This window comes from Coregonus lavaretus (assembly GCF_964263955.1).
Source record: "Coregonus lavaretus genome assembly, chromosome: 19".
Taxonomy (NCBI): Eukaryota; Metazoa; Chordata; class Actinopteri; order Salmoniformes; family Salmonidae; genus Coregonus; species Coregonus lavaretus.
Window position 1 is genome coordinate 40,965,691 of NC_140006.1, and position 13,786 is coordinate 40,979,476.

A 13,786-nucleotide genomic window follows, 5' to 3' on the forward strand; every position below is an offset into this window, starting at 1 on the left:
AAACATTATATAGACTCAGATGTAGAAGACATAACACGATTTTCCACTCAGCCATGGACTCATATTATTTACACATATTTCATGGTTTTCTTGTACAGTGCCCTCCGTAATTATTGGGACAGTGAAGCATTTAAAAAATGTTCTCTCCATACTCCAAAAGTTTGGATTTGAAATAAAGAAATGGCTATGTGTTAAAATGCCGACTGCCAGCTTTAATTTGAGGGTATTTTCATCCATTAGAGGTTGACAGTTTAGAAATTACAGCACTTTTTGAACATAGTTTCTCCATTTCAGGGTACCAAAAGTATTGGGACAAATTCACTTATATGTGTATTAAAGTAGTAAAAAGTATTTGGTCCCATGCTTATACCACTCAATGTCAACATCAAGCTTGTGACTCTACAAATGTGTTGGATGCATTTGCTGTTTGTTTTGGTTTGATTATTTTGTGCCCAATACAAATGAATGGTAAATAATGTCGAGTCACCCCCCAATGTCTTGTCTGTGCGTCTAACTTTCTCACTCAAATTTGTCCCAATACTTTTGGTCTCCTAAAATGGGGGGACTATGTACAACAACTGCTGTCATTTCTTAACGGTTCACCTGATATGGATGAAAATACCCTCAAATTAAAGCTGACAGTCTGCACTTTAACCTCATAGCCAAAATAATAACAAAATGCTTCATTTTTTTTGTGATCCAATTGAAATTTTTAGTAATTTAGCAGACACTCTTATCCAGAGCAACTTACAGTTAGTGAGTGCATACATTTTTCATACTGGCCCCCCGTGGGAAACGAACCCACAACCCTTGCGTTGCAAGCGCCATGCTCTACCAACTGAGCAACAGGAGGGGCAATGTCCCATTAATTACGAAAGGCACTGTGTCTTGGACTGGACATTGAATTGCCAGAGCTCCATCCAGCCCTCATTAAAGTGCTGAAACAAAATGAACGTACAGTTCAGTATATTACAAACCTTCTGACTGAGAAGCATAGAAGGAAAATACAACAACTGAATGAGTTTCACAGGTATCAGTTTGCTTTAGCTGCCGCCGTTGGTGATGGGGCCCTCTTGTTTTTCAACTGTCACCAGACGGAGCACACACACTGGGTTCAGGTAGTCATTACATTCTCCCCTGCTTGCTACCTGCTTTTAAAACTGTCAGCAGCAGTTGGCTACACCTTGAGGCCAAAGTGTGCTTCTGGAAACCTGTGGAAATATGCCCTGAATTGCAGATGTCGTCTTGTAAATATTTGGTTTCTGGTGTTTCTGCTGGTTGAAGAGAGTTAAGACCCACTCGGCTAGGGAATGGACTACCGAGGCTACTTTAGATTTACTGCTCACTGAAATCAATTTTCTCAAAAAGGTTTTAAAACAGCTTTGGGTAAAACAGCTCTGCAGTTTTATCTTAGTTTTCACATGTAGGGCCGTGTTCCCACACATTCACTAACCCTAGTCCTGGACTACAATACATTTTCAATGGAGAATCTCTATTGGGGACCTCCTCCAAGTTCAAAAGAACTCAGCTGTGTTTTAAACAAGGTTATGGGAACAGCTATGAAGTGAAAGGAAGAAATAAAGATAAAACCCATTTGTTGATTTGTCTTTTATTCTCTGGTTTGAACAACACAAAGACAGAAATAGCATCAGAAGCATATAAAGCACAGTCACAGATATAAAAGTTAAACATATGAAATCAACAAATAAAAGCAAGGCAGTGGCTGCCAGTACAGGTCTGGAAGGCAATGGGTGTGTACGAAATCTGTCATCATACTAAATACTATTTAGAACGTACTGTTAAGTAAAAAAGAAATGCAGTAAACAACAAATATAAACGTATTAGGATCATACATACTAGGATCATACATACTAGGATCATATATACTAGGCTCATACATACTAGGATCATACATACTAGGATCTAGGATCATACATACTAGGATCATACATACTAGGATCATACATACTAGGATCATACATACTAGGATCTAGGATCATACATACTAGGATCATACGTACTAGAAACATGAAACATATGAACTCAACAAAACTGATCATTATCTCGGCTTTTACACCACCATCATACTCCTCCTCTTCCTCATCATTATCCAGTTTGTATTCAAGTTTGATGTACAAACCCTATTTTAAGGAAAATATGCATATTCATTTCTATTAGTTATGTTTTGTTATTAATTTCCATGTCTCCTCTTGGCCATGATTCAATGACAAGTGGTGTATTTTATAAATGGTGTATTTGTATCACCACAGTCATGTACTGCACACCATTATTTTTTTTAAACTTTAGTAGGCCTTCAATATACTTTGCTAATGCTTCATGTAAAGATGACATTGTTTTCTGTAGATGTGCTGGTCTATCATTTTGTAATTAAAAAATGAAGCACTTTTCTGTCCCGGACTGCTTCTTTATCACGTGTATATTGTGGGTATTAGTATTTAGTGTAATTGACAGTGATTTTGAATGGAGACTGTTAACTAATTTCAGACTTTTGGAAAATGACACCCTGGCACGTCGATAAAAAATGACATCAACAATCCAGCAACATCTTTACTTTCATGAGTCATGTCCAGTCTTATCTGTCCAAGGAAAGGAAAGGGCTTTGAACAAGGGTAATAAACAGTTCCAACAAATAGGTTCAGAAACCATAAATGGAGTTTTGGACAATTCCCCTTTATGTACTGATGTACATGTAGTTCTTGGACAGAGAACATCTATTCAAAATAGTATCTGAAGTTCTATAGATCAGGCAGCTATCACATCACAGGAGAGTGAAGTGAAGCATCATGGACAAGCACGCAGCCGCAGATGCTCTGTGTGGTAGTCTAGCCTCTTGCATCACGCTTACTCCGCAATATCTTTGGTTCAAACTGCTGCTCATATCGCTGCAGTTTAAACATATATTTACATTTCAGGTATTAAGTTACAATGATCATTAGTTATAAGAAACTGGGTGGTTTAAGCCCTGAATGCTGATTGGCTGGAAGCCGTGGTGTACCACGGGTATGACAAAAAAAATGTTTTTACTGCTCTAATTACGTTGGTAACCAGTTTATAATAGCAATAAGACACCTCGGGGGTTTGTGGTATATGGCCAATATACCACGGCTAATGGCTGTATCCAGACACTCTGCATTGCATCGTGCATAAGAACAGCCCTTAGCCGTGGTATATTGACCATATACCACACCCGCTCGGGCCTTATTGCCTAATTATACCAGTCCCATTCAAATAGGGCTCAAATTCTCACTGTACAACACATAGGTACGTGTGCTTTTTCTTTTTCTCTTCCTCATGCTTCTTTTCCAATTCCTTGATTTTATCAGTCAGTGTTGTTTTATCATGACCGTATTGAGCATTTAAAAGATCATACTCCTCTTTGTGCTTTTGTATTAGTTTCTCCTTCTCTTCTTCATGTTGAACCAATAATTTCTCTTTAAAGTTATTTTCCTCTGCATGTTTTCTGGCCTCTTGTTCATATTTATCCATCATTTCTTTTGTTTTCCTTTCATGCTCTTCCTCCATTTCCTTCATTTTCTTCTCTTCTTTTTCTTTCCTGACTTTTTCTTCCTTCTCTTTCCTCATGTTCTCTTCTTCACGTTCTTCTTGAAATTTTTCCTCCAGTTTTCTTAGTCTTAGTCTCTCCTCCACTCCTCGATTTACCTCCTCTTTAAATCTTCTTTCCTGTTCCTCACTACGTTCTTTCTCCCACTGATCTTGCTGCATTTTCATTTTGTCTGTCAACTCTCTCCTCTTTTCTTCAAAGTCTTTTTCTATTCGGTCTCTTTCTTTCCACTCTATTTCTCTCCTCTTCTCTTCTGATTCCTTCATCTTTATTTTCTCTTGTTCCCTCTCTCTTTCAAACTCCTCTCTCAATCTCCTCTGTTTTTTCTCTTGTTCTCCAAGAGTTTCTACCTCCTTCTGTCTCCTCAGCCTTTCTTCTTCCTGTTGTCTGTCTCTTTCTTTCTTCAACTGTTCCTCCCATTCCTCTTTTTTTCTACGCATGACCTCTTGGAGTTCTGTTTGACCTTTCTCTGCTTCCTCTATTTTGCTTTGCCACTCTTGTCTTTCTTTCTCTTCATGTTTCCTCCTCTCATCCTCTTCTTTCTCTCTCTTTTCAATTTCTTCATCCTGTTTCCTTTTCAGTTCTGCAAACTGCCTTTCTTGATTTTTAACCAATTCTTCTCTGTCTTCCTCTTCCTTTCTCTGTTGTTCCATTCTCATTTTATATTCTTTCTCATTTTCTCTTTGTTGTTTTTCCAACTCTTGTTTCTGAGATTGTATCTCTTTTTCCATCTTCTCTTTTTCTGTGGCCCATGTTTCTTTTTTCAACTTTTCATCTTCTTTCTTTTTCTTGTCCTTCAACTTTCTTTCTTCCTTCTCTGCTTTCTCCTTTTCTTCATGCTCTTTTCTAATAGCTTCCTCTCTCTCTCTCAACATGTTTTCTCTCAGCTGTCTTTCCTCCTGAACTTTCAATCTCTCCTCTTCCAACTTTGACTTCATCTTTTCCATGTCTGTTTCATGGCTGACCTTCAGTTTCTCCATGTCAGCCTTAATCTCCATCTCTCTCTCCTTCAGTATTGCTTCCTGTTTCTGTTTAATGGCTGCCTCTGCCTCCTGGAACATCTCATTGGTGTAGAAACTGCCCTTGTTCGTGGACACCATTTCATTAATCTTCTTAAGAAGCTCAGTGACCTGTGTGCGGTCATCAACTCTGTTGTTGAAGACATGGAATCTGCCTCCACAATCTCTGATCAGTTTTTTCACTTTGGCATTCTTGCTTTTCCCAATGTAATCTTGAATTGATTGCTTTCCCAAGTCATCTCCTCTAGTAAACAGAACTAAGCAGAACATTCCTGCCCGTGGACCAAAGGTTGTCTCTATGATGTCCAAAGTGTCCAGTTCCTCTTTCGTGATTCTCCCGATACTCAATACTATGATAAACACATGGGGTCCAGGAGCTGACAGGGAAACACATTTCACTATCTCTTGCTGAACATCTTTATTAGACAATGTTGTGTCAAAAAGGCCAGGGGTGTCCACCACAGCAACTGTTCTTCCATCAACTTTACCGACTGCCTTCTTGCAAACTGTTGTCACAGAGTCAGTGCTGGATTCAGACTCAAATGCATCTCTACCCAGGATAGTGTTTGCGGAGGCGCTCTTCCCATTTCCAGTTTTCCCAATCAGCACCACCCTCACGCACTCTGGGCTGGAGCACTCCATTTCAGCACCTACAAATTAAACAATAAATGATCATAAATTAATGTTAATTACTGCATGAACTGATATTGAAATCAACATAGAAGATTCACACTGTGAAATGTTTGCTTTCCCAATCACTGCCCAATATTTGTTCATCCCTGTGTTCAACAAACTCACCTTTTGACATGTTGCTGATTTTCTGTTCTAAATCCTTGATTATTCTGTTCTTTTCGTCCAGTTCTGATTGATGCTTAGCCTCCATAGACATGTACAGAGTGTAGCATGTCTTGTTTTGATCCATCATTTTGACTATTTCTGCTACAAGCGTCTGCTTGGCGTTCTCAATCTTCAAAGCATCAAAGATTTTATACCGCCCTCCGCATATCTTGATCAGGTGCTTTGTGTCTGCATTTTGTTCCACAAAGTCAACTGCAGTTTTATCAAATGGAATGCAATCCTGTCTAAACAGGACCATGACAAAGTCATTGACTCGTGAGCTGAGAATCTTCTGGATGGTCTCTAACTCTCCTTTGTCTTCATCAGTGAGTGGACCCAAAGGTACGACCAGGAGGAAAGCATGGACTCCAGAGTCACAGAGAGAGACACAGCGGTAAGTCTCACGCATCACTTCCTCCTGAATGAGATGTGTTCTATACAGAGCAGGCAGCTCGATGAGGGTGACCGGCCGACCACACACCTCTCCTCCTCTCTTCACACACACTGAGGAGGAGCTGGACTTTGGACTGGACTCTCTCTGACCCAGTAAGGCATTGGCTATAGAAGTCTTCCCATCTCCTCTTCTGCCACACAGCACCACGTTCAGTCTCTGAGCCTTTGGTGTCATGGTATCACGTGTCGTCTCTTCATTGTAGGTGAGGTATCTCCATTTATTCTCCTCTACCATCTTTTCTATCTTTTCAGTTAACTCTTTGTGGTGACTTCCTTGTTTGATAATTTCATGAAGCCTTCCTCCACATTCTATGACCATTTGACTCAGATGAGGATTTCCTGCGACTTCCTTGTGAGTAATGATCACCATTGAGTGCTTGAAGGCCTCTTTACCAAATATGCTCAGGATGAACTTGAATGTGTTTCTGTTCTCCTCTGTGAACTCCTCAGGCTTCAACACCAGCAGGATCCCATGAGGCCCAGGGGCAGAGAGGGACTTACATTTCTCCATCTCCTGCATCAGGGACTCCACAGTCAGAGAAAATAAGTCTGGAGTTTTTACAACAGTAACATACTTGCCCTCCACCTTCCCATTGGCTGACTCACATTGCTTTTTAGAGAAACGAGCAGACTTAAAAGCCTCATTCTGTAGGATCATGTTACCCACTACATTCTTCTTGTCATCACTCTTCCCCAGAAGCACAATCCTGAGTGAAGACACTGTAAAACACATGTAAGATTGATTAATATAAGGATATGCATTTAAACAAAATGTAGTTTACCAGTTTACCAAATTTTTGCACTGGAGTATTGTCCCTGTTTCGAATTAGTAAGGTTTTTCTCCCAATGCTTGTGAACAAAAAGCTTGACAGTAGTAGTCAGTAATATTGAGTGAGTACAGTTCCAGCATTTTATTTTGCGCAGTGATTCCCCTGATATCCCTCACATTGTACGCCAAAGCGCCATATTTAATGGCCACCATAGAGCCCCACAGTGGAGGTGTCATAATACCCATAAAACCTAGCGGTCAAACAGGGAAATGGTTCCAATCGTTTTTTTTAGAAACACTTAAAATAAGGGCTGTGTGTCGTGTAGGCTTAGGTAAGAATCTCTGGATTAACTATCTAATGTTATCTAAATGTAGTAATCAATACATTGCCAACATTTCTTTAAATGGACAATTCTGTGAACTTTGCAAGTTTTAAATTGACAAGATACCTGTTAGCAAAGGTGTAATATTGTCACGATCGTTGAGAGACGGGTCAGACCAAGGTGCAGCGTGGTATGCGTACATGTTTATTAGAACTGATAAACACTCGACAAATTAGCAAATCCAACGTAACGTGATGCTCACAAAGGCTAAACAGAAACAAGCCAAACCAGAGTCAAGATCCCACAACTAAGGTAGGCAATCAGGCTACCTACAGTGGGGGAAAAAAGTATTTAGTCAGCCACCAATTGTGCAAGTTCTCCCACTTAAAAAGATGAGAGAGGCCTGTAATTTTCATCATAGGTACACGTCAACTATGACAGACAAATTGAGAAAAAAAAATCCAGAAAATCACATTGTAGGATTTTTAATTAAATACCCCACTGTAAGTATGAGCCCCAATCAGAGACAACGATCGACAGCTGCCTCTGATTGAGAACCACACCCGGCCAAACATAGAAATACAATAACATAGAATGTACACAGAAATTCACACCCTGACCAAACCAACCAAAAAAACACGGGCTCTCAAGGCCAGGGCGTGACAAATATATGACGTGCAGTAGCTTGCAGGGATTTGTAGTTTGCATGATGTCTACTTTGATGCTAATTAGCATTTTCGAATCTGAGAGTAAATAGAGCCGAATATATTGATAAAAGTCACCTTGTCCGAGAGACATTTACATGGTTATCAAAACATCACGCCAGGGTAAGCCTACACAAAACACCGCCCTTAATTTAAGTGTTTCTAAAATCCCCTATGGGAAAAATGAATGGTGGAAAAACGATTGGAACCATTTCCCTGTTTGACCGCTAGGTGTTATGGGTATTATGGCACCTCCACTGTGGGGAGCTATACGGCACATCGCTGCACTATGCAGCACCTCAAAAATGATCTCTAAATGGTGAGCCGCATTTCTCTTTGTATCCACCTGAGGGAGCAATGACCTCAAATTGATAGATGCTGTTGGTTTATGAACTGTGAGCTCATACCACATTCTAATCGTTAAAAGTGTTAAAACAACAATGACATGAGCATTATACTAGACTTTAAAGTACAATATGACCTCAGAGATACAAACACGTTGGGAATGGAGGTCGGCAGAATATTGAAATGGACTTAAGTGAATAATAAAACGTATATATATATTTTTTGGTCATGTCTACCTACACAGCTTTTGTACCATATTTGCCTATCAGGATAGAAATTTTGAAAGCAGAAACACCAATAATGAAAATGTGTCGTAACGACAAAAAATCCTTACCGAGCCGTAGCTCTCTCTCTTTAATAGAAAATAGTTGCAATATGGTGTATAACTACTGAATTTTACCCACCACATTTTTCTTGACTGCTTGGCTCCCCTCTTTCTTTCTTAAGTGCTACCAATCCTGAAAAAAGTTGACACTATCAATTTCAGTGACTTCCTCTTTGCAGTCCATTTAAACCAGTCATAATGAAACAAAAGTTCATTGTCAGTGGTATTCAATGCTCATCTCACTATCAGCTTTGTGCTGTCTGAATACTTACCAATTTCTCTAATTTTCTCACAATTGTCAAATTGTGCTGATTCACCATGTTTCAAAAAATCCTTTCCAAGTTCTTCCTCAGAGGAAGATTTGAGGCTCCAATCAGTTTTACTCCTGTGGATTTCCTCTTTCCCTTGTACCATGCCACTTGTAGTATCTTCAAATACATCACAGGTGAGATAGCCTCCTCCATTCTCCTTTACAATCTTGTCAACATCTGCCATAAGTTGAGTGCGGTCACTGAAGTGCTGCCTCCCTCTACAGGCTCTGACCATCTGATTCAGAGGGTGATCATCATGCATGTGTCCCCTCCTGTCTTCATGAGTTGTCAGTACCATTGAGTAGTTAAAGGACCGGTCACTGAGGGTGTGTAGAATTTTCCTGATTCTGTCTCCCTCTGGTTGTGTGAACTCCTCAGGCTGCAGGACCAACAGGAACACATGAGGTCCTGGGTCAGACAGAGTGACACACCAACGCAGTTCCTCTAAGAGTTTGTCATGTGAGATGTGAGGGTCTAACAGGTCTGGAGTGTTGATCACAGCTATGTGTCTTCCCTCCACGTGACCCCTGGCTCTCTCACAGTGGTTTTGTACATAGTTGGGGTCAAATGCCCCTCTTTCCAGGATGAACTTTCCAACAGCACTCTTCTCAGAGCCATTCTTGCCGAGCAGCACAATCCTTAGCTCTGTAGCACTTTCAGACACTGTAAAATAAACACCACCACAATCTTATTTAAAATGTTCGCTGTAAAACATTGTTGAAAATGTTGACACTAACATTTTTGTTTGCTTTTCTTTCAGGATTACACCATGAACATTAAGGACCATATTACAACAGAACAAAACAAATGCACAACTCTTCAATTTAGACAGATAAATCAAAAATCAGTTGAAAAAAATCAGGTTGATATTTTATTGATCACTCACTCGCAGGGGGCAATAAATCCACACTGTTGCGTCTCTGGGCCCCTGGATTCAAGACTGAAAACACAAATCAAATTAACACAAGTATCAATATTTTGTAAAGCTGTTAATAGTGATTGTTGCTTGAATTGAATTGTGTAACTCAGTGTAGTATTAAATGAGGGATTTAAAGACTAACTGAATTATTTGTTTTGAAAAGCAAAAAGGAACAATTATAACCACAAATAGGTGATAAGTGGCATAAAAAATCAAAGTCCAGGCACTATTGAGGCTTTGAAAGTTAAAAACCCTTTAATGTATGGGCTAAAACGTTATTAAAATACACCAATGTATATCGTCTTCATCAGGTCAGACACCCTGATTCTCCTCTAAGAGCAGCTGTGGTTCTTGTGGAATACCTGAAGTGCTCCTGCTACTTATTTTCTCCTGAAATAATGTTTTGTTGAGTAGCTATGTACATTTAGCTGCTCAACAATAAAACATCATTCCTGGTGAAAAGTGCTTTTGTACTATGATTCTGAAGAGAAATTCTAAAAGGAGGGAGGTGGATGCTAAAGTTAGCTATGTAGCATGCTACCTTGCTAGATAGTGTAGCGATCCTCGCTATATGAGCCACATTACACTGTAAAAAATATTGTGCTAGTTCCACTTCAAATCATTGAGGCAACTATTTGCATTAGCTTTTTTGAGAATTTCCAACATGATGTATTTTTAAGTATCATATACTCACCTTTTAGTGTTTTCACAAACACTAATTTATTAAGTCCAGCATATATATATATTTTTAAAGATCCAACTTAATTGTGTCAAATCTAGAAGTGTTATTGTTCATTAGATCTACTTAATCTCTCTGGTTAGTTACTTTCATTGATAGTGTTTTAGTGTTAAACATGGTTTTATATACAGTATTTCATCCCTTTACATTTTTATCCACTATAGCAGGAATTGTTGAGCACAGTGCTCATTCCACTAGCATTAACTGGAGGTAAAGCATTATAGCTTGATCTATTTGCCTCTGTCAAGAGTGGTGCACATGATCTTACTAATGGTGAGAGTGGGTGGTCTCATCATTGAATGTCAATTTGCCCGACCGTTTTGATATCCGTTCATCATGATCCATTACACCTCATAGCATAACAAACTGTTTGATTCTAATTTACAAATGTGCTTGTCGTTCTTCAAACATGCATACAACATTGTGTAAAAGTATCGTAAAGTAAAAGAAAAAACACAAACCTCTGAAAACAGAACCACATGGCAAGTTGTTGGAAGAACTTAAAATTCTTACGTTTAAATGAAATATTATGAAAATGTAGTAAGTTAAACACAATTTTCCTTGTAGTTGTTTTTACACATAATTAGTTGTTTAGATTATGCTTTTATTTTATGTTGAATTCATTTTTTATTTTTCGGTTGTTTGAACAAGTTAAGTAAAGTACTAATTATATTCAAGTAAAAATGACAACTACATTTTTTTTTATGTCAAAACATTTATAAGTGTAATTTACTAACCACCTGAATACTTTTTTACAGTGTACAATTCCCACCAAGTGGATTAGCCCTATTGGTGCAATGCATAGGGTGTTGGCCTTTCCCTCCAGCGACCCGGGTTCACTTCCCTTCCCCGTTGTTCACTACATTGGTGTCAGAAGTGGGATGGCAGCCGTGAGGTCATCGGAATGCACAGCCCAGACATGTGAGGGGACTAACTATTCAAAGCACAGGGACATGCCTTCCGGTTCGGAGGGGGCAGTTTAGCGATCCTCAATAAATGAGCCACGTTACAATTCCCACATCTGTCTGACAGCTATAAGAAACATCAGGAATTATCACAATGCAATTCTTCTGACGATCTTCTACTGATATGTAGAAAAACCTTTCAAAAAGTAAAGGAAAGCCGCACACTCTAGGAGCTCAGATGCAATAATTTAATATCTTAATAACCAAAGTTTCGACAGACAAGCTGTCTTCATCAGGGTATAATGACAAATACTGCGGGTCACTGGTTTATATAGTGTGAAAGGACACACGCAGGTGTCTGTAATCATGGCCGGGTGTGGCCTAATAGCATTGGCCAATGTAGAAAAACCCTAACATTCTAACAAGTCCTGTGGGGCTTGTGAGCAAAACAGTCTAAGCTTTTCATGATGGGGTCATAATAGTCTGTAGCTCAAACCGTTCAGACTTTAGAACCGTTTTCGGGATGTTGTCTCGTCTCACAAACTCTGTTGTAGCGCAGCTCCCGTCTACCGCAGAGGTGAAAAGCTGCTATGGGCAGATCCAGAACAAATACACTAGTCAACTGACACATCCAGGAAGTCTGTAGCTCAAAACCAATGACTATATACAGTGGCTTGCGAAAGTATTCACCCCCCTTGGCATTTTTCCTATTTTGTTGCCTTACAACCTGGAATTAAAATGTTTGGTTTGTATCATTTGATTTACACAACATGCCTAACACTTTGAAGATGCAAAATATTTTTTATTGTGAAACAAACAAGAAATAAGACAGAAAAACTGAAAACTCAATACTTTGTAGAGCCACCTTTTGCAGCAATTACAGCTGCAAGTCCCTTGGGGTATGTCTCTATAAGCTGGGCACATCTAGCCACTGGGATTTTTGCCCATTCTTCAAGGCAAAACTGCTCCAGCTCCTTCAAGTTGGATGGGTTCCGCTGGTGTACAGCAATCCTTAAGTCATACCACAGATTCTCAATTGGATTGAGGTCTGGGCTTTGACTAGGCTATTCCAAGACATTCACATTTTTCCCCTTAACCACTCGAGTGTTGCTTTAGCAGTATGCTTAGGGTCATTGTCCTGCTGGAAGGTGAACCTCTGTCCTAGTCTCAAATCTCTGGAAGACTGAAACAGGTTTCCCTCAAGAATTTCCCTGTATTTAGCGCCATCGATAATTCCTTCAATTCTGAGCAGTTTCCCAGTTCCTGCCGATGAAAAACATCCCCACAGTATGATGCTGCCAGCACCATGCTTCACTGTGGGGATGGTGTTCTCGGGATGATGAGAGGTGTTGGGTTTGCGCCAGACATAGCGTTTTCCTTGATGGCCAAAAAGCTCAATTTTAATCTCATCTGACCAGAGTACCTTCTTACATATGTTTGGGGAGTCTCCCACATGCCTTTTGGCGAACACCAAACATGTTTGCTTATTTTTTTCTTTAAGCAGTGGTTTTTCTGGCCACTCTTCCGTAAAGCCCAGCACTGTGGAGTGTACGGCTTAAAGTGGTCTTATGGACAGATACTCCAATCTCTGCTGTGGAGTTTTGCAGCCCCTTCAGGGTTATATTTGGTCTCTTTGTTGCCTCTCTGATTAATGCCCTCCTTGCCCTGGTCCGTGAGTTTTGGTGGGCGGCCCTCTCTTGGCAGGTTTGTTGTGGTGCCATATTCTTTCCATTTTTTAATAATTGATTTAATGGTGCTCCGTGGGATGTTCAAAGTTTCAGATATTTTTTTATAACCTAACCCTGACCTATACTTCTCCACAACTTTGTCCCTAACCTGTTTGGAGAGCTCCTTGGTCTTCATGGTGCCGCTTGCTTGGTGTTGCAGACTCTGAGGCCTTTCATCAGAACAGGTGTATATATATACTGAGATCATGTGACACTTAGATTGCACACAGGTGGACTTTATTTAACTAATTATGTGACTTCTGAAGGTAATTGGTTGCACCAGATCTTATTTAGTATGAAATACGCTCTGGGAACACGTATGTAAGTCGCTCTGGATAAGAGCGTCTGCTAAATGACTAAAATGTAAATTTAGGGGCTTCATAGCAAAGGGTGTGAATACATATGCACGCACCACTTTTACGTTATTTATTTGTTAGAATCTTTTGAAACAAGTTCTTTTTTTCATTTCACTTCGCCAATTTGGACTATTTTGTGTATGTCCATTATATGAAATCCAAATAAAAATCCATTTAAATTAATAATAATAATAATAATAATATGCCATTTAGCAGACGCTTTTATCCAAAGCGACTTACAGTCATGCGTGCATACAGTGGGGAAAAAAAGTATTTAGTCAGCCACCAATTGTGCAAGTTCTCCCACTTAAAAAGATGAGAGAGGCCTGTAATTTTCATCATAGGTACACGTCAACTATGACAGACAAAATAAGAATAAACAATCCAGAAAATCACATTGTAGGATTTTTTATGAATTTATTTGCAAATTATGGTGGAAAATAAGTATTTGGTCAATAACAAAAGTTTCTC

At 39.4% G+C, this 13,786-nt stretch overlaps 1 protein-coding gene across 1 annotated transcript in view; it reads right to left on the minus strand.

The window, feature by feature from the left end:
* Positions 1-3,264: 3,264 nt before the first annotated feature.
* LOC311146309 (uncharacterized protein) overlaps positions 3,265-13,786 on the minus strand; it is a gene marked incomplete at its 3' end in the record, with an annotated part of 35,442 nt that continues 24,920 nt past the window's right edge. Inside the window, exons 2-5 of the mRNA XM_084182799.1 lie at positions 8,631-9,332; positions 8,438-8,491; positions 5,401-6,612; positions 3,265-5,252 (exon numbers count right to left, since the gene is read on the minus strand). Of these exons, the coding sequence (XP_084038925.1) occupies positions 3,265-5,252; positions 5,401-6,612; positions 8,438-8,491; positions 8,631-8,967 (3,591 nt within the window). The 5' untranslated portion in view covers positions 8,968-9,332. The remainder of the gene's footprint in view (positions 5,253-5,400; positions 6,613-8,437; positions 8,492-8,630; positions 9,333-13,786) is intronic.